At 38.7% G+C, this 24,048-nt stretch overlaps 1 protein-coding gene across 9 annotated transcripts in view; it reads left to right on the top strand.

Moving 5' to 3' along the window:
• The window catches only part of CTNNA2 (catenin alpha 2), a 1,086,060-nt gene that overhangs the window by 831,008 nt on the left and 231,004 nt on the right, over positions 1-24,048 (top strand). For all 9 annotated transcript variants that reach the window (XM_027622203.2, XM_027622199.2, XM_027622200.2 and 6 more), the window contains one exon: positions 20,471-20,623. In XM_027622203.2, the coding sequence (XP_027478004.1) occupies positions 20,471-20,623 (153 nt within the window). The remainder of the gene's footprint in view (positions 1-20,470; positions 20,624-24,048) is intronic.

The following is a 24,048-nucleotide window of genomic DNA, read 5'->3' as shown; positions in this document are numbered from 1 at the left end:
AAAGAGCACGAGAGGGAAGAGGGTCAGAGGGAGAAGCAGACTCCCCGCTGAGCAGGGAGCCCGATGTGGAACTCGATCCCGGGACTCCAGGATCATGACCTGAGCCGAAGGCAGTCGCTTAACCAACTGAGCCACCCAGGCGCCCCGAGGATGTTGCTTATAATGTCCATCTATTTACTTTATATGCCTTTGACCAATATTTGTCTTTTTTGGCTGAATGAAATTTCCAGTATACCTGAAAGCCAAATCCTCACCTCACCCCCACCCTACACAATTGTGTGCTTCCCGCTGTAATTAACTTTCCAAGAGGAAAGCTCCTCCCATTATCATTCTTTTAATCCCTATCAGTCATTCAGTCTGGTGGATTTCAACTCCTACGTGCATGTCCAGTCCATTCCTTTCTATCCACTCCCATTGGCACTGCTTAACTGCTTTTCATAAAAATGATGGTCACAGCCTCACAACCACTCCCCTCTACCCCAGGCTTCCTGCCTTCAGCTCACTCTAGCTCCAGCAATTTAAGTCAGCATTCACACATCCTCATGCTTTTGCACTTGCTTCTGCCTAGAATGCCCTCTCTCCCTTCTTTCTTTTTTTCCCCCAAGAAAATTCACAATTTTTTCTGAATGCGCTCTCTTCCTTCCCCCCCCCCCCCGGAAAATTCACAATTTTTCCTACAAGGCTTAGTTTAAATGTCACCTTATCATCACAACCTTATCCAGTTCCTATAAACAGGGCTTATCCGGTAGGCTCTGGAGCATTTTAAAATACCCTTATTATGACACTTTTTACAGTAGATTTTAAGTTATTTATGTGACTTCACCTATTCCCAAGTGTTATTATTTTTTGTTTCTTCAGGACATATCCTAGTTGCCAAAATAAAGTAAGCTTATACCACACAGGGGTTGAAAGAAGGAAGACTCCCCCATATGCAGCCTTGGCACCCAAGAAATGTCATAGTCATCAATTTCCCTCCATTCTAAACTCTCATGTCTCTGGTTCCACTGTTTTAACAGCTCGATTTGTTAAAAAAAAGTCCACTTACACTGTGATAAAATAGCTATTTGCATTTTAATAGAGAACTTCTATGCCTTAATCCAGAAGTTTCCTGTTGCTGGGCTGACTTTAGAAAAGTCAGCTCAAGAACCAACTGAAATGCAGACATACGGCTCCATCTTGGGAGATTTTGATTTCATGTACATATGGTGGCACGTTAAACTCTGTACCGTAATAAGCTTTCCAGATAATCGATGATGTTCTGGCAGATTTGAATTCCTCTGCCTTTGTTTCTAAGAGTGGGAACTTTCAGACCTCATTGCAATCTGTTGGGGGATGTATCTGAGGACTGTGAAGCCCTCCAACTTCTCTCTACTCCTCTATGAGAGCCTCCGCTAGACCTCGCCACCTCACAGATACAATATCTGTTTAGAGAGAAAGAGAATCCATGCTTGAGCCCTCTCTCCTCGTGGACCAAGATTAGAGATGGATGGTCTGTCTGATTGCTCACTATGCCATGCTCAGGGTCAAGACAAAGGCAGGGCAAGTGGGACACTAGCCTCAGGTACAAAATTTTAGGGAACACCAAAAAACTCAGTAATCAAGATAAACAATATTCTTATAGTATTTTAGAAAATAGAAATTAATGCAAAAAAATCCATTATGAGCAAATTATCAACACTGTAAATAAAGATAGGATCAGTAACAGGACAGTTACCAGAAGCTGGAAGAAAACAGCAGTACTGATCCTGTTTTTATTTACAGTGTTGCTATTTTGTTTATGATGGGTGAATCTTTCCTGAGTCTTGGCTCTGCTCCAGAGTTTCTGTCTATTAAAGTCTTTACTGCACCTGCTCTATGAGAAAGTTCCCCACCCCCAAAAGTCTCAATGTCAGGTGGTTTTCTTTTTTCCCCCTACATTAGTGGCAAAAGGGCTGACTTTTAAATTTTATGAGCTGACACCTTGGACTCTAGATTTGAAGACCTATTTGAATTGTGGTGTCTTTTAGGTTGTCTTGCTCCAAATGTATTTCTTCTTGATATTTATCACAATGACATGGGCTTTTTATGGTACTCTGAAGTGCTTCAGAGAAAAGGAGAGCATTTTAATACTGCTGATTTACTCTTTCAGGTCTATGGTAATTTCCTTACTGCCTAATTATAAGGCTCAGTTTAATTTACTCTACACATAATGTTTACTGATGCACATATGGTGCCACATTTCAGGAAACTGTACCCAGAACAGGTATTTTTGTCAGACTGGAGCATGGAAAATTTCCTTCATATACAGAAAAAAAAATGCCAAGAAATGTAATTGTCTCAACAAAGAATGTCCCCCAAACAGAGGTAGAAAAAAAAAATCACATCTATCTTTAACTTCATGAAAAAAGATATAGTCTCTTTAAATGCTTATTTTAAAAGCTCAATACTGATTTTATATTACATGTGTACAAAGATTTCCAGTTACCCCAAAAATTGGGAGGTAGGAATTGAGGGAAGGAGAGACAGGAAAGAAAAGCAGTAATATTTTCTGAGCTACTTCTTAACTATCTCTGAAAAAGGAAATATGGACTCAGTAGTTATGGATTCATAACTCTTAGAGGTAAAAGCTGCCTCGAAGATTTTTTTCCCCAGGGCAAAAGTTTTGTTTTTGTTTTTTAAAGATTTTATTTATTTATCTGACAGAGAGAGAGAGAGAGCGCACAAGCAGGGGGAACAGCAGAGGGAGAGGGAGAAGCAGACTCCCTGCTTAGCAGGGAGCCCGATGTGGGGCTGATCCCAGGACCCTGGGATCATGACCTGAGTGGAAGGCAGACACTTAACCAACTGAGCCACCCAGGCACCCCTCTAGTGCAAAAGTTTTTTATTGAACCTCCTTAAGACCCCTTCATCACCCTCCGATTTAGAGATTGGAGCTTATCCCTTCACCCAGCAATTTTAGTTGTTAGAAATTGAATTAAGATCAGTGATTTTGTAATTATCAATCATTGATGTTGGGTTTTTCAGCAAAACTGATGTTGGTTTCTTTTTCTTTTTCTTCTTTTTTACTTTGCCTATGGTTAAGACCTAGATAAAAGTCCAGTAAAGAACTCTGTTTAGAGTTCCTTAACACTTCACCTACTGTCCCTACAACAATTCTGTGGAGGGGGCATTACTATCAAAAGATTTTTTCTTTTTTCAGAGTAGAGTATTGAAGTCCCAGAAATAAAATTAAATTTCTTACTGATACAGAACTCCTAAGTTAGAAAACCCAAGTGGGTTGACTCTGAAACCTGTTCTTTTAATGACTGTAATTGTTAAAGTTGATTCACTTTGGTCTTAGTTTATAGCTTTTATTAAAATTCCCTTAATAGGACAAGTGTCAGGTAAATATTAATTACTAATGAGTCTTGAGATTCTCAATAATAATCATAATAATAGGCTTCCTGTTTAATATAATCACCATTTTATTTCTTCCTTTAGCCATCCATATCTGTGTCCAGCCCAATGCAAGACACTGAACCATGAATGAGATTCTGATAATTATTTTTCTAATTAATTATAAGGGTGAAAATAGTAAAGGACTTTCATTTTAGCTGGGGGATATCTGATTAAGTGCAGATCAGGAGACTAGCAGACCTGCCTGGTATATTCAAATGGGAAACAGTTGAATGGATTATGCCGTAGTGTTCCAGGTTTAAAGGAGAACGATTTGTCCTGAAGACTTTGGTGTTCGGAGGAGATTTTCCATCTGATCCAACCATAGGTGCTTGTGAGAAGTTTGGATGGATAACCACTCTCAGCCCCTCCTTTACCATTCCACAGTTCCCTGGTTTGTCACTGAGTGTATCAATCCTCTTAACTGTTAAAGGCAGGACTTCTATATTTTTATGATTCCTTTAATTTTAGCAAGGATTAGGCTGCCTTAAATAGCTGTGCTCTAAGTTACCACTGTGTAAAGAGGGTGACCGAAAAGCTGAAAAGCACCTTTAGTCATGGCAAGCCAGGAGGTCTGGGCAGTTGAGCAAGGAGAAGCGGGGCACAGAGTCGCAGGGGCAGGAAGAAGTCCGCACTAATGAAGCCTGCCTGACTGAGCAGATTTCCCTCAGCCCCTCCTTTGAAATCTGCAGGCTTAGATCAATGTGGCCCTGAGGCTGTATCCACAGATGCCATAATAACTAGTTGAAAGTGGATCACTTGTGACTGATCAACTAGGCATTGTGTCTGCATATCACCACAGCGACCTGCTTGCCTGGTGCTCTTTGGGCGCATTCTCTGTGTGTTTAGCCTGTCCATGGTACTGGCTGAAGTACCTTCAGTTTGTTTGTTTGTTTGTTTGTTTGTTGTTTTGTTTTCTGTTTTTTTGTGTGTGGTTTTGTTTTTGGTTTTTTTGTTTGTTTGTTTTTGTTTTTTTTCTTGCCAAATTAGGGAGAAATACCAGTATTTGGAGTTTAGTCCAGGTTAGAGCACCTATGTCAAACAGGTCAGGCAACCTGGCCAGATATCCTCCTAATTCCCAAAATTTGGGGGAAAAGCCAACAACTTTTACACTTCCATCTAACCTTTCCTCTTAATTCCTTGCCTCAAAGCTCCTGCTACAAAAGGAATTGCTTCGAGACCATTGGAATAACCTATGTTTTCCAGCAGAACATGAGGCAAAGGGAGAAGAAAAATCAACTTGGTCAAATAATACCAGTCATACTGGCCACTTGGGGGCTCTTTGTGGCCATCTCTAGCCTCCTCAGTTTCTTAAGCAGGTGGGTCCAGCAGATGATCAGCTGTAAGTAAGCAATGGGTGAATGGAGCCTGAAATAGCCAGGGAATTGCAATAGCGATGCAACATAGTGATATAGGCAGAGTGGAATGCTATCAGACTAAAATCCACTGATGAAACTCTATACAACAGGTACCTGCAAACTACTACCTGTGGCCCCAATCTGGCTCTCTGCCAGAGTTTATGTAAATGAAGTTGTATTGTCAGTTCTTGTGTTGCAATGGCAGAGTTGAGTAGCCATGGAAGAGGTCAACTGGCTTCAAAGACTAAAATATATACTGGCTGCCCCTTCGCCGGAAAGCAGGCCAACCTTTGCTCTAGAAGTAAGTCTGCTTGAGAGAAAACAAATATGGTGTAAGAGCCTAGATTTCCCTGAAAAACTGAGGGACCTTAAATCTCTCTCAGTCTCTTGCCTTTCCCTGAAACATCTTTAGCACCAGTGTCATTTTATAGGATTTCTACACACTTGGAAATGTGGAGTAATCATTGGGCCTCTGTCTGAAACGAAGTCCCTCTAGGGAAAAATTCAGCAGCTGTTGGAAATGCAATGCTGTGCAATAGTTAAAGACAAGAAGCAAAGAAGTATAGCATATGGTGGCAGAACTCCGGAGAGCACAAAGTTAGCTCAGAGGCACACAGTTATCTATAATTGGAATAGAGCAGAGGAGCATGGTGAATGGTTTTCCGTTTTAGAAAATGTCATGGGCTCCTTAATGACCACAAGTGGTCAGAAGCTTCAGAGGTTCATTTATAAGTAACATCTGAACCATCAAGTAAGGGCCCATCATTCCTCTTCCTTTACCCAACAACATCTTATTCCCCTCGTTTCCCATCCTGCTCAAGTGAACTGAAGTGGCACTCATCTAACACCTGGAGTGGGAAATGGTGAGTTTCAGCAGGTTCCTCCCTGGGGCTCTTGTAGTTACAATGGGGATTCTTCTGAGACCCACAGGACTTCTGCTGTAAGGTAGAATGGCAGGGAATTTGCAAGTATGGGGCCAGATGATCTTACCTGGTACAAATTCTACTACACTGGGGCAGGTATGTAGAATTGACCCCATCAGAGAGAAATATGGTTTTGGAGAGTTGTTCCCTGTATCTTCCTTCAAACTCTTTAACCACACACCTTTTATAGGCTTCTGCTGTTAATCTGCCATCAAATCCACTCAGTGATTGTTTCTCCAAATTATCTATGCAGTTGTGGGGGATTGAGCAGCATTTTATAAGCCTCCTAAGGGTCCTTGCTGGGCGAACTTATCTGATGCAACTGTTGACTGTCTCACAGTGGATTCCAGCAGCTTACACCTATTCAGTGCCAGCTAATCAATGACAGATATTACATGCTTAGAATGAAATATCCAGGCATCTAAATTTAGATCCCCTTTTGTGGTAAGCAGTGAATGAGGGGTGAAAATGCTGGAAGGTGGTTGAATAGGTGTGGGAGTAAAGGATAGAAAAAAAGATGACCTTTGTCCAATTAGGATTTGTGAATTTGAATAGCCAGATTCATAAACACATGGACCTTAAGTAAAAGAGCACTAATCTTGGAATCTGAAGTCCTGACTCTGGCATTTTCCTCTCCTCATCTATACAACAAATAAAATGATACTCTCCCCACAAACCACACCTCTCACACTCACCATGACATTGTAAGGAAGATCAAATGAAATAATGTCTAGAAAAGTTCTCAGCAAACTATAAAAACAAACATGCGCAAGATTATTATTAAAGGTAGTAAGCACCCAGAAACTGAGTAGACTTTCCCAATATACAGGAGAATCATTCTGCTTTTTAGTGTGGGCTAAGGGATCTGAGCAAGGTAGTTATACCAGAAATGTCTTTCCACCTTTACCTATGTTACCTAAAATTCCACCCTTTTGACAAATGCCAAATCTTCTGGGCTAACAAACGGGATATTTGAAAGTATGTCTGTCATGTTGGAGGTGTGGAGAAATCCTGAGAGAAAAAAAATCTAAGAGAAACCTGAGAGAAAAAAATCTTTTTTTAAAAATGTTTTATTTATTTATTCATGAGAGTCAGAGAGAGAGAGAGAGAGAGAGAGGCAGAGGGAGAAGCAGGCTTCCTGTAGAGCAGGGAGCCCGATGCGGGACTCGATCCCAGGACCCTGGGATCATGACCTGAGCCAAAGGCAGACACTTAACCATCTGAGCCACCCAGGCGTCCCTGAGAGAAAAAATCTTAAGTAATATGATGTGAAGGAAATGTAACAAATTTAGACCTTTAAAAAGTGTTTCTTAGGCCAGCCTCCAGCACATGTAATCAGAACTCATGCTTACCTCTAAGCAGCATCATTTATGAAGCCAGTCAAGTATATATATGGTGAGGTTGATCATTGTAGCTTTATTAGTAAATGGGAATTGAGACAGTAGAGAAGTTTTCAGCAGTGAGAGTAGATGGCTTGTCTTGTTTTTCTCTGGGTCCCTAGCCAGACATAGTGCTTGTAAACCAGGACCTCCTCAAATGCTAGTAGCAGGAATGAATGAGTTAACACCAATCACTGAGTAGAGAGAGTGGAATAAAGTAAGAAAGAGATAGAGCATATTTTTCCTCTCTATGAATTTATTACTCTATAATAGCATTTCTGCCTCCTTGAGCTAATTGTATTACTATCTACCCCATTATATTTTTGTGAATTTACTCTCATTTTTCCCCCTTTGGCATGACATTTAAATATCTTTAGTAATAGTGTAGCATTTATGTAGATTTTTCTTTATGGATCTTTTTTCTTCCTGCTTTGAGATCAGAAATTTTCTTACCCTTTTGAGATTTGAAATGCACAACTGAAGACAAATAATTAAGTGACTTTTATTGGTTTTGCAAAAATAAACATTTAGAGCCAACAATATGGAATGGGAAAGGATAGTATCTTCAACAAAGGATAGTTTCCAGTGTTAAGAAAACTAGACAGCCACATGCAGAAGAATGAAACTAGACTTTTTTCTTACACCATCTACAAAAAACAATTCAAAATGAAGTAAAGACTTGAGTGTGAGATCTGAATTCATTAAACTTGTAGAAGAAATAAAGGGGGTAAGCTCTTTGACGTCGTTCTTGGCAATGATTCCTTAGATAAGACACCAAAAACAAAGACAGCAAAAGCAAAATTAAAAAAATGTGGGGTTACATCAAACTAAAAAGCTTCTACACAGCAAAGGAAACCATCAACAAAATGAAAAGGCAACCTACTGACTGGGAGAAAACATTTGCAAATCATATATCTGATAATGAGTTAATAGCCAAAATATATAAAGAATGCATATAACTCAATACCACATACACAAAACTTTTCTTTTTGAATAGTCATTTTTCCAAAGAAAACATGCAAATGACCAACAAGTACATGAAAAAGTGCTCAACACCACTAATCACCAGGGAAATGCAAATGAAAACCACAATAAGATACTACCTCACACTTGTTAGAATGGCTATCACCAATAAGATAAGAGATAGCAAATGTTGGTGAATATATGGAGAAAAGGGAACACTTGTACACTGTTGGTGGGAATATAAAATTAGTGTGCCCACTTTGGAAAACAGTATGGAGTTTCCTCAGAAAATTAAAGACAGAATTGCCATTTGATCCAGCAATTTCACTTCTGGACATAGTTGACTCTTGACCAACATGGGTTTGAACTGCACAGGTACACTTATATGTGAATTTTTTTTAATAATACAGTATAGTACCAAATACACTGTAAATGTATTTTATCATCTTTATGATTTTCTTTTTTTTTTTTAAAGATTTTATTTATTTGACAGAGAGACACAGCGAGAGAGGGAACACAAGCAGGGGGAGTGGGAGAGGGAGAAGCAGGCTTCCCGTGGAGCAGGGAGCCCGACGCGGGGCTCGATCCCAGGACCCTGGGATCATGACCTGAGTTGAAGGCAGACACGCAACAACTGAGCCACCCAGGCGCCCCATCATCCTTATGATTTTCTTAATAACATTTTCTTTTTTCTAGCTTACTTCATTGTGAAATACAGAATATAATGCATATGACATACAAAATATGTGTTAATCAACTGTTTGTATTATCAGTAAGGCTTCCAGTTAATAGTAGGTTATTAGTGATTAAGTTTTGGGGGAGTCAAAGTTATACATAGATTTTTTTTTTTAAGGTTTTGTTTTAATTCCAGTTAGTTAACATACAGTGTTATATTCATTTCAGGTGTACAATATAGTGATTCAACACTTCCATACATCACCCTGTGCTCATCACGATAGATAAGTGCCCTCCTTAATCCCCATCACCTATTTCACTCATCCCCCCCACCCCCTCCCTTCTGGTAACCAGCAGTTTGTTCTCTATAGTAAAGGGTCTCTTTCTTTCTTTGCCTTTCTCTTTCTCTCTCTTAACCTCTGCTTGTTTGTTTTGTTTCTTAAATTCCACATATGAGTGAAATCATATGGTATTTATCTTTCTCTGACTGACTTATTTCGCTTAGCATGATACCCTCTAGCCCCATTCATGTCATTGCAAATGGCAAGATTTCATTCTTTTTTATGGCTGTGTAATATTCCATTGATAAGTTATATGTGGATTTTTGACTGTGTGGAGTGTTGGCACCCCTAACCCCCACTTTGTTCATGGGTCAACTGTATATCCAAAGGAAATGAAAGCAGGATATCGAAGAGATATCTGCACTCCCGTGTTCATTGTAACATTATACATAGTAACCAAAATGTGGAAACAACCTAAGGGTTTATCAACAGATGAATTGGTAAATATATATATATAATGAAATACAATTCAGACATGAGAAAAAAGGAAATCCTGCCATTTGTGACATGAATGGGCCTTGTGGGCACTACACTAAGTGAAATAAGCTGAACAGAGAAAGACAAATACTTCATGTTATCAATTATGTGTGGAATCTTAAAAAAAAAAGAAACTCATAAAAGCAAAATAGAAAAGTGGTTGCAAGGGACTAAGGGGTTAGGGGATATAGGGGAGGATTGGTCAAAGGGTGCAAACTTTCACTATAAGATGAATGAGGTCTGAGGATCTAACGTAAAACATGACTACAGTTGATAACACTGTATTGTAAAATTGATATTTGCTAAGAGAGTAGAATTTAAGTGTTCTCACCAAAAAAAAAAAAAAAAAGAAAGAAAGTGTGCACTGTAATGGGTGTGTTAATAAACTGGATGGGAGAGAGTCCTTTAACAGTGTATATGTATATCAAATCACCATGTTGTATACTTTAAATATCTTACAATTGTATTTGTCAGTTGTACCTCAATAAAGCTGAAAAAAAAATTAACATCTGTCCATTAAAAGAATCACAGAGATATCCTCTCATTGGAGATTAAAGTTGGAAGTGCCATCTTCAAAGTCTCATCTAAGTTTAAGCTTCTATGATTCTAGTTGGCTGGGGAGAGCCATTTTTTCTTGTTCTGTCTTTTTCAGGGAACTGTTTCATATTCATCAAATGGTTGTGGGTTTTTAGACTTTGTGCAAAACACTTTGCAGTATCTATTTGAAGGTGTCTCAATATACATCATACACTCCTCATGTCCCACCCTGTAGGCAGACAATTTCTGGTCATTTGAGACAGTCTATTTTTAAGTTTGTGAGTTAAACTGTGTCTATCCTTTCATCACTGTGCCCTCCTGTGAAATAAGGAAGTGGAGTGTCAGATTAGGTGCCATCCATTGACTACATTCCTTTTGGTTTGCTGAGGAAAATGCAGTTATTTACATTGATGAATGGCCTTAATTGGGTAAAATAGACTGGTAGTGCTGAGCTAATACCTTTAAATGTCTTGTCTTATGCAATTAATATTCCCTTGTCACACATACATTTAAACAGTTGGAAGAAAGCCTTGTGTTCTTGACTCCTGTCAGACTTAACAAATGATTTTGTCAAGTCATTCCTTTCTGCCCTGGTTGATTGATAGCTAAATTTTGGTCTTCTAGCTTATGTAAAAAGTGTTAACTATGCCTTTCAGCTTGTAGGCAAGGGCATTTAAACCATTCTAATAGTCAATTTACAGAGGAATTACATTGCCTGTTTACTGGAGGGGTCAAAAACTGTGCCCCTGTTCATCAGGGACACAAATCACAGGGCCCATGAGCTAATGAAGGCAGTATTTATGAGTCCCTGCATTTGCTGTATAATACCAGGTTCAAGGTGCCCCTGGTCTTGGCTGCTGAGAGCTCTGGTGCCCAATTTTGGGTGTCCCTTTGCTTATGGACTATGTAATAGGTAGATATATTTGGCATGAACAGGGTTTGCTTTGAAAATGCTTAAGAATGAGAATAAAATCTAGAATGCTAGCTAGATTTTTACAGTACTGAATTTCATGTGCAGAATTTAGCGATCTCTCTGTAATAAGGCAGATCTCTGCTAACCTCTGCTGCCACCTGGCTTATAGATGTTCATACATACCATGATTACCATCTCCAAGCATGCAAAGTGGATTCCAGTCATTTCTGGGAGGAGTCTCACTTCCCTTGGCTTGAGCCTTTGTTGAGAATCTCACAGTTTACCATTTTAAAACACTTTGGCCAATAAGTTGTTAAGATAGCTACATAAGAGCAAGTATAACCCATCAATATGTTTTTGCAATAGATATATCTTGAACCATGAGTCCTCCATTTTTTTTTTTTTTTTACAGACTCTTAAAGCCACAGGAAGTCACAGAGTCTCATAGTGAGTATCCAGCAGGTCCCTTTCAGCTCCTGGAGTGGGGATTCATTAGGACTCAACATCACATCTGCCTCTGGAGGGACCACTGATTCCCTCTCGTGGTGTCTGTCTGCCACTGGGTCTGTTCTTTGATTCTCTCCACTGTGGTTTTCTTCTTTGTGCTCTTATTATCTTGGGAAGGCTTCCAGAATTCTTTATGCACTTCATTCATTAACCAGGAAGCGGGATCACATATGGGCCTGCAATTTTTTACGCCACCATCATACATACCACTGCTTTTGGTTAATAATGTATGCAATACTGACACAATGTAGACACACACTGTGTGTATTAATTTAGAGCATGGATTCTGAGGCCAGCCTGGGTTCAAATTCTGCCACTGCCACTGATTTATTGGCCATGTGAATGTGGGCAAGTGACTGAATTCTATTGCCTCAATTTCCTCAACTGTAAAATGGATAAAATTGTAGCCAGCCCTTTTCAGAGAAATAAACAAGTTATTCTAAACATTCAGAATAGTGTCTAGCACAAAGTAAGCATAAATAAAGTTTTTAAATACGAAATATTAGTTTCCCCCAATCCTTTACTGCTCTCCTCCTCACCACCTTTCCTCCACGCCCCACTGCTACAGTTTATTTCTGCCTTCTCCATACATACCCTCCATTCTGCCAACCTCTCCTTCGCTTCCTTGTACTGCACTCAGCAACTGTGGGCTCCATGTCCCACTAACATTTTTACCAGCACCAAGGCAAGCTGTGTACATGCTGGCTTGAGGCCCCTGAAGATTCACAATAATCCCAGCACTGCCTTGGATCCTAAAGCAACATTTCACTGCTTCTTCCAATGAAAACAATTGCCCTTGCCTATTGTGGAGGGAGAAGGGGACTTTGACACAGTCCTGTGCGTCCTGGGCAGAAAATGGAACCAAAAGAAGGAGCCAAGCGCTGCTACTATTCTTCAGGATGAGCCCCAACCAACCCTTCCTTGTCTCAGTCCCCATGACTTTTCTCTTAAGTGCAACTTTTGAATTAAGGGATTTGTTAAATCTATACAAATAAGAAATTGCAGCTGTGATATTTTTAAGCATGGCCCATGACTGTATAATGGAACATGTGGAGCAGGCTACTGTTAATCCAGTGATTTTGGTAAAATAACTAAATTAGAATGACACCAAACTAGTTAATTGATTGATCAGAAATCTATTTTGATGATGTCTGCCCAAAAAGATGATTAAGTGACCACGAAAACTTATTCTAATTAAACATGTATATTATCTTATCAGTTATCTATTGTCACAATAGTGCCATTTAACATTTTAGTGGCACACAATAATAACATTTGTTTCTCACTAGTCTGGGATGGCCACCTTGGTCGTGCCATCATGTGTCTGGGCTCGGTTGCTCTTGACTGACATAAGATGGCCTTCACGGGGATGACTGAGGTGACTCAGTTCAGTTCAACACTTTTGTTTTCCTTCTTGGGAGACAAGTATCTAGCCCAGGCATGTCCTTCTCAAGGAAATGGCAGCAAACAAGACCAAGCAAGCCCTGTGGTGAATAGGCCTTTAAACCCCCCGTATGCATCATGATGGCCAACATCTATTGGCCCTAAGCATGTCACATGGCCCAGGCCAGAGCCAGAGAGGGCAGGCATTGCAGAGTTACATGGCAATGGGCATGCATATGAGGAGAAGTGAAGAATTGGGGTCATTAATATAACAAATCCAATATAATTACATAAGTTGGCCTCAGTGCTTCTTATTCCATCAAGACATGTTCCAACTTTTATCCTGGCTCTATTAGCACTCCTAGAGGAAAAATCTAGAGGGCAAGGACTGTTTATCAGGCCAAACTAAACCATCACATGTTTGCTGTTGGGGCCATGAACATAGGTATCGCTAATGATGACAGCTATGTTTTGAATTAGTCCAGTAGAGCCGGAATGGGAGAGGGGGCCATAGAGAAAAGCCTGAAGCCTGATAACTTTTATTTTTTTTCCTTTAGAAGTAATTGGTTCCATTAAGTAAAGAAGCTAGTATCCCAATTAAAATGATTTTGCTTCATAGAAGATAGTGCCATCAGGATAATGAATAGAATGACCAACGAATTTTTTGTTTCTCTTATAAAGGAAACAAAATAAAGCAAAATCAGTGATTATTCTCTAAATGCTCTCCCACAGCATCATAGATATGCCTCTGTCCCTATCTGCCCCCACCCCAACCCAAACAACGAACAGTACCATCATTAACAGTGGACGGTGTGCACAGATAGCACCTTAGCTTAGTAAAGTGGCTTTCTGTGGATTACTGCACTGACTGATTACCTTAATTGACCTTCAGCCTGGCTACAATTTGCCTGACTTAATGAGGCTCAATTTTTCTCAAGCCCCCTAGGCTGGATGGCTCCTGGCCCAGACATTTTGTTGCTTTGATTTTTCATTTTTAATAACAATTACACCCCAAAGCTTGAGAAAATATGGTAAAATATGTCAGTAATTGTGAAGAGCCCCGAAGGAGCCACATCCATGGAAAGATTTAAGGTTTCAAAGTTTTGAGCCCATTTAAAATCACCCTCTTACCCCAAACTTGACCTTGGTTGGTATGGCTTACAAAATTCTAGGGAAGAAGCTAATATGGTTAACAGGATTTTTCTGAACATCTGTCTAAATGGCAAGACAGATGTTAAACAGTCAGACATTTGTTAAATGTCATCAGCCCAGCCTAGACACTTGGGTGTTAACTTTTATTTCTAAAAGTCAGGATGGCAGTGGATTGCTCAGACATACACAGACAATTCTGCCTAAAGACTGGAATGCAAAAAAGACAACTTGCAGGGAAGTTTCAGCAAAGAAAGCTTTCACATTGCAGGAAAAATAGGATGGCTTAGTATTAGCTACCTGTGCTGAGAATTATGAAATAGTATTTGAGCTCAGCATAAAAGAATGCTGTGATTGATTAATCATGTCTGGTGTAGGCATAGAAAGGAAATGTAGCATACTTTCCATTCCTGGCCTAGTTCATAGTTTCTGATCTTGTTCCTTATAAACAATGCTTCATCTTTAATTATTTCCCATATCTGTTTTGTCCACCTTCTGCCTATGCTTGAGTAACTGAATTATTATTCTACCAGATCTATTCTTTATTGGCCATCCTTTTGTTTTTGAGTCAGCCTCTGAATTCCTTTCCTGTGTTTGGGGAACTCCTCATTATATGAATTTTGGTGTAAGAAGTCAAATGGCTGGTATATTTGTTTTCACAAACACTTTTCCCCAATACCTTCTTTCTTTACCCTTGCAACTAGGTGTTGTCGGCACATGACCCAGGATTTGAGTCTATATTTTACCCAGATAAAAATCAAGTGCATTTGCCTAAGACTTTGAATCAAAAGCTAATGTCACAAAAGCACAAGGTGTTCTAACATTTCTGAATTCTGTCCCTTCTTTGAACTAGCAGACTAGGCTTTCCGCTTAAATCTGCCAGAATTAGTTTCTAATGTGTGCAACTGAGAACTTGACTGATGCAATAGGTCTTCTAAGGCGGGGCTCCTCAAACTTTATTGTGCTACTGAATCACCTACGCATCTTATTAAAATGCAGATTCTGATTGAAATGCAGGTCTGGGATGGGGTGGGAAGTTTGCATTTCTCCCAGGAATTGGCAGTTATGCGGGCCTGTGGTTCACCCTTTAAGTAGGAAGGATCTGAGGAAGGAAAGGCAGCCTGAAAGAAGACAGAGTGGGCAGGAAAGAAGAAAAGGGAAAAAAAAGAAAAGGAAATATGTTTCAATGTGTTCTAGTTAAGTTAGGGCAGACCAACTAATAAACTTCAAAATGTGCAAAGGCTCCAACACAGTAGAATTGCATTCTTAATCATGTAACAATACTGGATCAGTTCCAGGACACTTCATGCATTCAGGAGTCAGATTGATTGCTGGAGAGGGGGTTGTCCATCTTCTTCAGTTATGGCTTCCCAGGTCACCTTGGGTGTCACATCTGGATTCCACTCAGATAGAAATGGAAAAGAACATGGAGGAGTGTACGTTAGAAATGTTTGTTTATTTTTTTAAGTTTTTTATTATAAAATAGAACACAGATATAGGAATCCACACACTAGGAACATATAGTTTATTAAATTACTATTATCCAAACACTCATAACTACTATGCAGGTCAAGAAATAGAATTCTGCCAACCTTCTTAAAACTCCTTTCTATGCCTCCTGTCTCCCTCCAAAAGTAACCATTATCCTGACTTTTAAAGTGTTGACTTCCTTCTGTTTCTTTGTGGTTTAATCACCCTGATGTACATCATCAGATGATAAAATTTAGTTTTGCCCATAGTTTGGAATAGATCTCTTTAGTCTCTTAATCTATTGCATCCCTGCTCATCCCTTTCTTTTGCTTATAATCCATCTGTTGAAGAACCCGGATAGCTTGTACTGTAAGTTTTCCACAGTTTGCATTTGGCTGATTAGATGCATATGATGCAGTTCTGTATTTTCTGCAAATCACCAGGGGGATCCAGAGCCTCTACCCATTTCAGGTTTGATCCCTTTGGCAACACTATGGTTGGATTTGTGCCATTTCATCAGAAGGTACATAATGTCTGGTTGTCTTTTGTGTGTGTGTAATATTTTCAACCACTGGTCTGGTGTTCATTGCCTAGATTTTTTAATTCATTAAAGGTTGCAAAATGGTGGTATTCTTTTTTTTTTTAAGATTTTATTTATTTATTTGACAGAGAGAGACACAGCGAGAGAGGGAACACAAGCAGGGGGAGTGGGAGAGGGAGAAGCAGGCTTCCCGTGGAGCAGGGAGCCCGATGCAGGGCTCGATCCCCGGACTCTGGGATCATGACCTGAGCCGAAGGCAGACGCTTAACGACTGAGCCACCCAGGTGCCCCAAAATGGTGGTATTCTATCATTTTGTTTTCATTTAAGTGGAGGAAGTTTATAAACAGTTTCTTCATAAAGAATTTCAGTTTATATAGGAAAGGCGAGATAGAGTCTTGATTCTTTCAAGAGAAATGAATTCGTTCCTTGTCATTGTCTAAAGGTGACCAGCTAATTTTTTATTTTCTTTTTTTAGTCACTATAAACTCACGTATTTAAATATATTTGATGGGTTTCAATCCACTGGATTTTTTGTGAAGTTCAAATTGTCCAGTCTTTGGCCAAGTGGGAGGCTCCTGAGTTATTTTTACATGATCCTAGTAGTCTTTGATAGCTCTTCGCTATCAAAGGCATAATAAGATATTTCAGACCTCTTGGTGTATTTTAGCCTCAAAGTACTAACCATTTCTCCAAGAAGCCGTGGTCTGTTTTAGTGGAAGACTGTGTTTCAAGATGTTCATTGTTATTGGCCTGGCCATTGTTTTTAGGCCTTTTCATTGGACAGAACTGGGAAATAGTATGTGTTCAATTTAAAATCTTGTCTTCGTATTGATATTGCTTCTTCAAATCCAGGATTAGAGGGTATTTCCTAAACCTCTTCTGTATTTTATCTTCTTTCTTATACACCAATACTCCTCATTAACAAGGACAAAGGAGATAAGAGATACATTCTCATGACTAATTATTTGCTTTATTCTACCTTTGAACACAATAGTGTAGGGACAATAATATTCATACTACCACTATAATTAAAGTTACATAAAATGGTTAAAATATTTTTGTATATCCTCTTCCCTTTTTCTTCTCATTTTTGCAGTGTTATATTATGTCTTCATTGCCAGAGCATGTAACTACTTCGTATGATAATCTCTCTCATTCAGCCATCATATATCCTTAGTTCTATCAACAAGTAAATATCTAATGCTCACTGTCAGTTTCATATTGATACTTTTTGAGTTATTTTGATTGTTAAAGTTCCTTCTCTAACAAATTCCCTGACAAAGTCTCATGGGAACAATATTTTCTGAGTTCTTGCACATTGATCAAATTTTGTCTGTGCCTTATATTCTTCAAAGTCAGTTTTGCTGGCTATAAAATTCTTAGCTCACATTTTCTTTCCTTGAGTATCTTAAATTATAGTATTTCATTTCTTCTGGCATAAAGCTTTGCTATTGAAAAATCTGAAGAGCATCTAATTTTCTTTCCTTTATAAGTCATGTGTTCTATTTGCCTAAATGCACAAGAATTTCCTCTCTTGTTTATTTTTTAAAATCCAGTTATTTTGCTTGAAAATATGCATCGGTCCTCTCAGGTACATGATATGTCCTTTCAGAATGTAGTTTATATGTATATGAAAGTTTTTATGAGTTATAATGTTTAGTATTTGTTCTGTTTTCTTGTTTTGATTTTCTTCTTCAGGGACCTCTGGTACTCATATATTAATTTTTTTCATCTATCTTCAATATTTGTCACTTTTTCTCAAATTTTTAAAAATCTTTTTAAAAAATTTCTTTTGGATTTTATTTATTTATTTTAAAGATTTATTTATTTATTTGAGAGATAGAGAGCAGGGGAGGGGCGGGGGGTTGGAGAGAAACCCAAGCAGAGTCTGACATGGAGCTGGATCTCACGACCTGGAGATCATGACCCGAGCCCACGATATGAGCAAAAACCAAGTCTGATGCCTAAATGACAGCATCACCCAGGCACCCCTCTTGGATTTTAAAATGTTGTCCCTCTTTTCTCTTTCCACTTCTCTTAAGGCATTTGCTATTGTGTTTATTTATTCTTTAGTCCTTTTTTTTTTTTAAGGATTTTTCTTTTATTTATAATTCTTTCTTAAGTTTCATGATCTAGGGGCACCTGGGTGGCTCAGTTGGTTAAGCATCTCACTTTGGCTCAGGTCAGGATCTAGGGGTCCTGGGATCGAGCCCCAGGTTGGGGGTTCCTGCTCAGTGGGGAGTCTGCTTCTCTCTCCATCTGCCCCCTTCCACTAACCCTCTGCTCATGCTTGCTTTCTCTCAATCTCATATGAGTAAACAAAATCTTTTTAAAAATAGTTTCATGACCTCATTCTATAATATTTTCTTTTTCTAATCTATGTCTTTTTTCATATCTCATATCATTTTTTAGTGTATTTTAATTTATTTGAGATAGTAGTTTACAGTTTTAATCTGTTTTATAGGTGTATGTTTTTGGCATGCTTTCAGTATGTGTAAGGATGGTATTCTATTCCTTTTTCTCATTTTTCTTGTAATAACTTTATATGAGTTTTGACCTTGATAATTTTAAGTTGTTCATTTTTATGTGAACTCACTCTCCTTGAAAGTTTAGAAAGAGGCTTGATGCACTTAGCTATTCTAGCTTCACAGAGCTCTCACTTCTGTTATTTTTGTGTGATGTTAAGAAATATGGTGGCTTGATTGGTGAGATAGCCTGGCTCTCTGCTCATCTCCCCCACTTCATCTGGGCCTTCTTTTTCTTTTACCTCTATTGTCCCTGTCAAGTTCAATTTTGATTATACTCCCAGTAGTTTCTCCTTCATGTGGGACTCTGTCCTGGAACATAGCCATGGCAGATCAGTTTCAAGTGTTTACTGCACTGTCCCCTTCAGACCTTCTTACTGTGGACGCTGCCACTTGCTACCTTATGATTGCAGGCAAGTTATTTAGTATTTCTTAATCCCATTTTCTTCATTTGAAAACCTGGTATAAGAATAGTGCCTATTTGGGGCACTTGGGTGGCTCAGTCGTTAAGCATCTGCCTTCGGCTCAGATCATGATCCCAGGGTCCTGGGATCGAGCCCCACATCAGGCTCCCTTCTTAGTGAGAAGTCTGCTTCTCCCTTTCCACTCCCCCTGCTTGTGTTCCCTCTCTTGCTGTGTTTCTCTCTGTCAAATAAATAAATAAAATCTTAAAAAAAAAAAAGAATAGGGCCTATTTTATGGTGTTGTTTTGGGGATTAAATGATATCATATATAAAGATCTTACTTGAGTATCTGATACTTTGTGTGTATCTGGAATATATGAGATCACCAATAAGCCCACATTATTCCCGAGCTGTAGTTTAACACACGCCACCAAATAAGTAGCTGACTAATGTTAACTTTGCATATATTTTTTTCTTTTTATGGTGAAATATCAAGCCCCATTCAGAGGTAAACCAAACTAAGTTATATATACACACATACATACCTTATGGTAATTAACACAAAAAGGAACTGAGATTTGTTCAAAGTTTTCCTTCTGACCAATAATAAATATGTGTGTATCACCCTCCCAAAAGATTTGCCTGCGTACTCCTGAATAGGTATCCTTGTTTGGAAAACATACACATTATTTACCATCTTCTCTTGCATTTATTTGGGTGTTTTCTCCCTGTATACATCCTGACAATTTTGAGCAAAGCAGCCTTCAGGTGATTTTCCAGGTATGATTTCATTTTTTTTTTTTTCATGCAGCTGCCCTGCTTCCCATTTTAACAATGTGGAAATGATGTGTAATTATGCATTGTTAGATATTTGGGTATGTTTATTTTTACTTACCTTGAAGAATAAGTACTTCTTTCTGGAGCACGGCAACTATATCATCATAGCACTTTGAGATTATGAGAGGTTTCATGTTTCTACCTCCATCAGATTCCAGCAATGGATGTAGAAAGGGCAGGCTACTGCAAAAAGGTGAGGTTTTAGGCGTGACAAGGCCCATCTCTTCATCTAAAGCTCTCCGTACTTGCTGGTTGATGCCTAGATTTCTCCTTTTTCTCAAGTCCTGTGTCCTTGAGATGTATCGTGATTCAAAACTTCCTGAAGGGAGACATTTGAGTCAGTGAAGGAGGAAAATAGACTTTGATAGGAGAGGGCCTATAATGTATTAAGCTACGGACCATATATGTGACTTTCAAACTGACATATAATAAAGTTAATTCAGAAGCATTTATCAGTCATCTCTCTTTGTTTTCCTTTGATATGATATGCACTGGGAAAATTAAAAAGAGTTGAAACATTATTTCCAGGGATAATGAGAACTGGGCATAGTTTAGAAAAATTTTTATTCTCAGGCAGTAATTTAACCCATATTGCTAAGTGAGTAATAGAGTCATAAATATACCATTCTTCTATTCCTTAATTGTGTGTGTTTTGTTTTTGTTTTTACTGCAGCTTCGGAAAGCAGTGATGGATCACATATCTGATTCTTTCTTGGAAACCAATGTCCCTTTGCTAGTTCTCATTGAGGCTGCAAAGAGTGGGAATGAGAAGGAAGTGAAGGAATATGCCCAGGTTTTCCGTGAGCATGCCAACAAGCTGGTGGAGGTAAGTCAGGAGAAGCCTGAAGAGTAGAATTTATTGTTGGGTTTAATCTCCACATATGGGTCTTGGAATTTCAGTAGATAACCCTTCCTGGAGAAATAAAGTCTTGGAACCTCTCTTTCTTTTACCTTCTGATGCTTCTATCTCTTGCAGAAGAGGAAGGTTATCAGTATTCTCTCCTTTCTCTATCCCACAATTCTAAACATGTTCTGGAACATGGGTGCTAATTTTCCTGAACAATAGGTAGAGGCTGAGACAGGAGGGGTAGAAGGGATGCTCCAAAGCACTGAATGCCAGCTTTGATTTGAGGGAATAGAATAAAAATTGCCAAATGGAAGTTTAAACACTATATACCCTTCTCTTCTTCCTTATCCCCCTCTCCACTCCATGTCCCTGAACCTAGATTAGCTGGCCACCTTATGAATTAGTGAAAAAACCATCTCACTTTTCCCAAAGAGATACTGGGATTCCTGATGAAGGATCCTGGGGCAGTAGGGTGAGTCCAAGTTCAGAGTCCTAAGTATTTTCTATGTGTTTGAGAATCCTGTGGGAGTTGTTTTATAAATGCAGAATTAGGCTATGTAATATTGAAAAAATATTTATTTAAGGCAAACAAAATAAAAGTGAAATGATAAGCTGCTTATATCTAGGAGCTGAAAACCAACAGCATGGCAAAGGTTGGATTTAGTGATGTGAGACTAAATAGAAACTTAGAGATGTTAAATAGGAAGTGTGTGTGTGCCAGAGGAAGAGTCCAGAAGGGGAAAAGATCCTGACAAATTTAGGGAATAGTTATCAGGGCCAGGCTCTGAGCACTTAAAAACAACAACAACAACAAAACTCTGGTATATCTACACTTTAATTTAGGATAAAATGAAATTACTCAAAATGACAGGCAACTTAAATACAAGCTAAGAGTAAAATAGATTATTTCTTGTTTTCTTCAGATGGCAAAATTAAATGCTGAATAAGGTCATCAAATGTGAAATCTTCTCTATTTTTCTTGGAGTGAGCGATAGGGTTGTGTTCCGATGTAATTGAGTCCTAAGCACCGACTTAGCTTGCTCTTTGGTTACTCCAGCACTGCTGTTGCCTCTGGGGCCGAAGACACCAGGCCAGCAGGAAGCCCTCCGTCAAGCCCAGAGGGAGCCCCTGGTCCTCTAGGACGCAAGCTGAGTCATTGTCACCCATGACAGCAGTCGTCAAGTTGAGTGTCCAAAACCCTAGGCCACAGTAATGGAACCCTTGAACTTACCTCCATAACCCCAGTGTCTTGAGGCAACACCAGTCTGGAGCTAAAAATAGACCTACTTAATGACATCAAGGCAGTCAATCTCTTGCTCTGTCTTCACCTACAAGGCGAGCACTCCATCACTCCTCACATTCCAGCTCCATGTTCCAGTTCACTTGGCCATTGAGGAATCCAGTAGCCCTGGCTACTTCCTTGTTTTGAGAAAGAGAAGTTATAAAAGGGGGAGGGGTAGAGTGGGAAGGGGAGGAGGAAGAAAAGAAGTAATGCTGAATGAATGCTACAAAAAGTTTTAAAACATTCATATGTAATAAAATGGTAGTATTAACATTGAGGTAGATCATCGCATTTATATAACTTCAATGTTTACAAGATGATTGCAGAATTTATAGAAAACATTAATTAATGGTGTGTTATAGGCATGGTGAACAGAAAAAGGGATATGTGTTTAAAGTTGTGAGATAAACATAATCTACTTCCAGTCTTATTTGTGTCATTCTGTAATTCTCTACATAGCCTCATTTGAGATAATACTTACTTGATGCCCTGTTTAAATGTGCGCCCAAGTAGCCCTCATGTCTACTCATTCTCCCTTCTCCTGTGATAGACCCTGGACGCATTTACCATATCCCCTCATCCCATCTGTAGGATTCACTGTAGGGGTATCCAGCTACTGTGAATAATCCTTGACCCTAAACTTGTGGCAGAAGCAGAAGCTCAGGTCAGTCAGAACTCCGTGTTTCAGAAAATCATTGTTTTGCTTCCCTCAGTTATTCCCTTCATTACCCCTGGGTGGTTACTGCAGCCAGCAGCATTTTGGAATGTCTTGGTGCCTAGGAGATGGAAGGACTGAGATGTGGGATTGGCCTCTGTTTGATTGGAGAGGACTGGAATCAAAACGATTTCTGTAGCTTATGTCCTTCAAACAAGTGCTAGATTGCTGATGCATACATGTAAAAAAAAGCTGGAGCACCAGGCTGAGAGTCACCAGTTTTCTCATCTTGAAAGTACTTGTACAGAAGTAGGCATCTTTCTGGGCCTTAGTGTTTGTGTCTGTAATGTGAAAAATTTGGTTAATATATTGATTTTATGTCCATTGACCTTGAAAATTCACCTACTAATTCCAGAAGTTTGTTTCTTTTTGGAAGTTCTGTATATATAATCGTGCTGTCTGCAAATTATGACTATTGTAGTTCTTCTTTTCCAATTCTTTTACCTTGTTTTTTTCCCTTTCATTCTTACACTAGCAAGAACCGTCAGTACAATATTGTGGAAATTGATATTTTTGTTACTTCTAGATCTCCATGAGAACATTTTGATGTTACCATTAATTCTACTGTTGTTATAGACTTCTTACAGATATTTTTATTTGCTTAATTAAGTTCTCTCTTATTATTCATTCACTAAGAGTATAGACTTGTTTCAAACAAGTTTTCTGAACATTTTGAGACATTTATATGTTTTTTGTCTCCTTTAATCTCCTTCAGAAGTGTTGGTGTCTAAATTATGCTTTCCCTCAAAAAATGAGTAGAAAATTCTTTCTTTTTAGCTTTTGGAAATGAATAAGATTGCCATTACTTATTATTATTTCTTTTTAATATTTGGAGGCATTCACTGATACAGCAACTTAAGCATAGGTGTTTATGTGAGGAAAGGTTTACAAATTGCACATTCAGTTATTTTTACTAAACATAAGACTATTTAACTTTATAATTTCTTTTTGGGTCAGCTTTCATAAGTTGTATTCTAGGAATTTGTTATTTTTATTTAATTTTCTTATTGTTTGACATAAAATTATCCATAATATTCTCCTTTTAAAAATAATCTGTTATCTGCATTATTACTTAACAAAAACTTTTTTACTCTTTATAGTGCTAATTGGTACCTTCTCTCTTTTTTCTCAATTACTTTTTTTTTTTTAGATTTTATTTATTTATTTGACAGAGAGAGAGAGACAGCTAGAGAGGGAACACAAGCAGGGGGAGAGGGAGAGGGAGAAGCAGACTCCCCACTGAGCAGGGAGCTTGATGTGGGACTCCATCCCAGGACCCTGGGATCATGACCTGGACCGAAGGCAGATGCTTAACCAACTGAGCCACCCAGGCACCCCTTGATTACTTTTGCAAGAGGTTTATCAATTTAATAATATTTTCTATAACACAGCTTTAAAGTTCGCAGA

This window comes from Zalophus californianus, chromosome 8 (assembly GCF_009762305.2).
Source record: "Zalophus californianus isolate mZalCal1 chromosome 8, mZalCal1.pri.v2, whole genome shotgun sequence".
NCBI classification, from domain to species: Eukaryota; Metazoa; Chordata; class Mammalia; order Carnivora; family Otariidae; genus Zalophus; species Zalophus californianus.
This window is presented reverse-complemented; position numbering and strand designations above follow the sequence as displayed.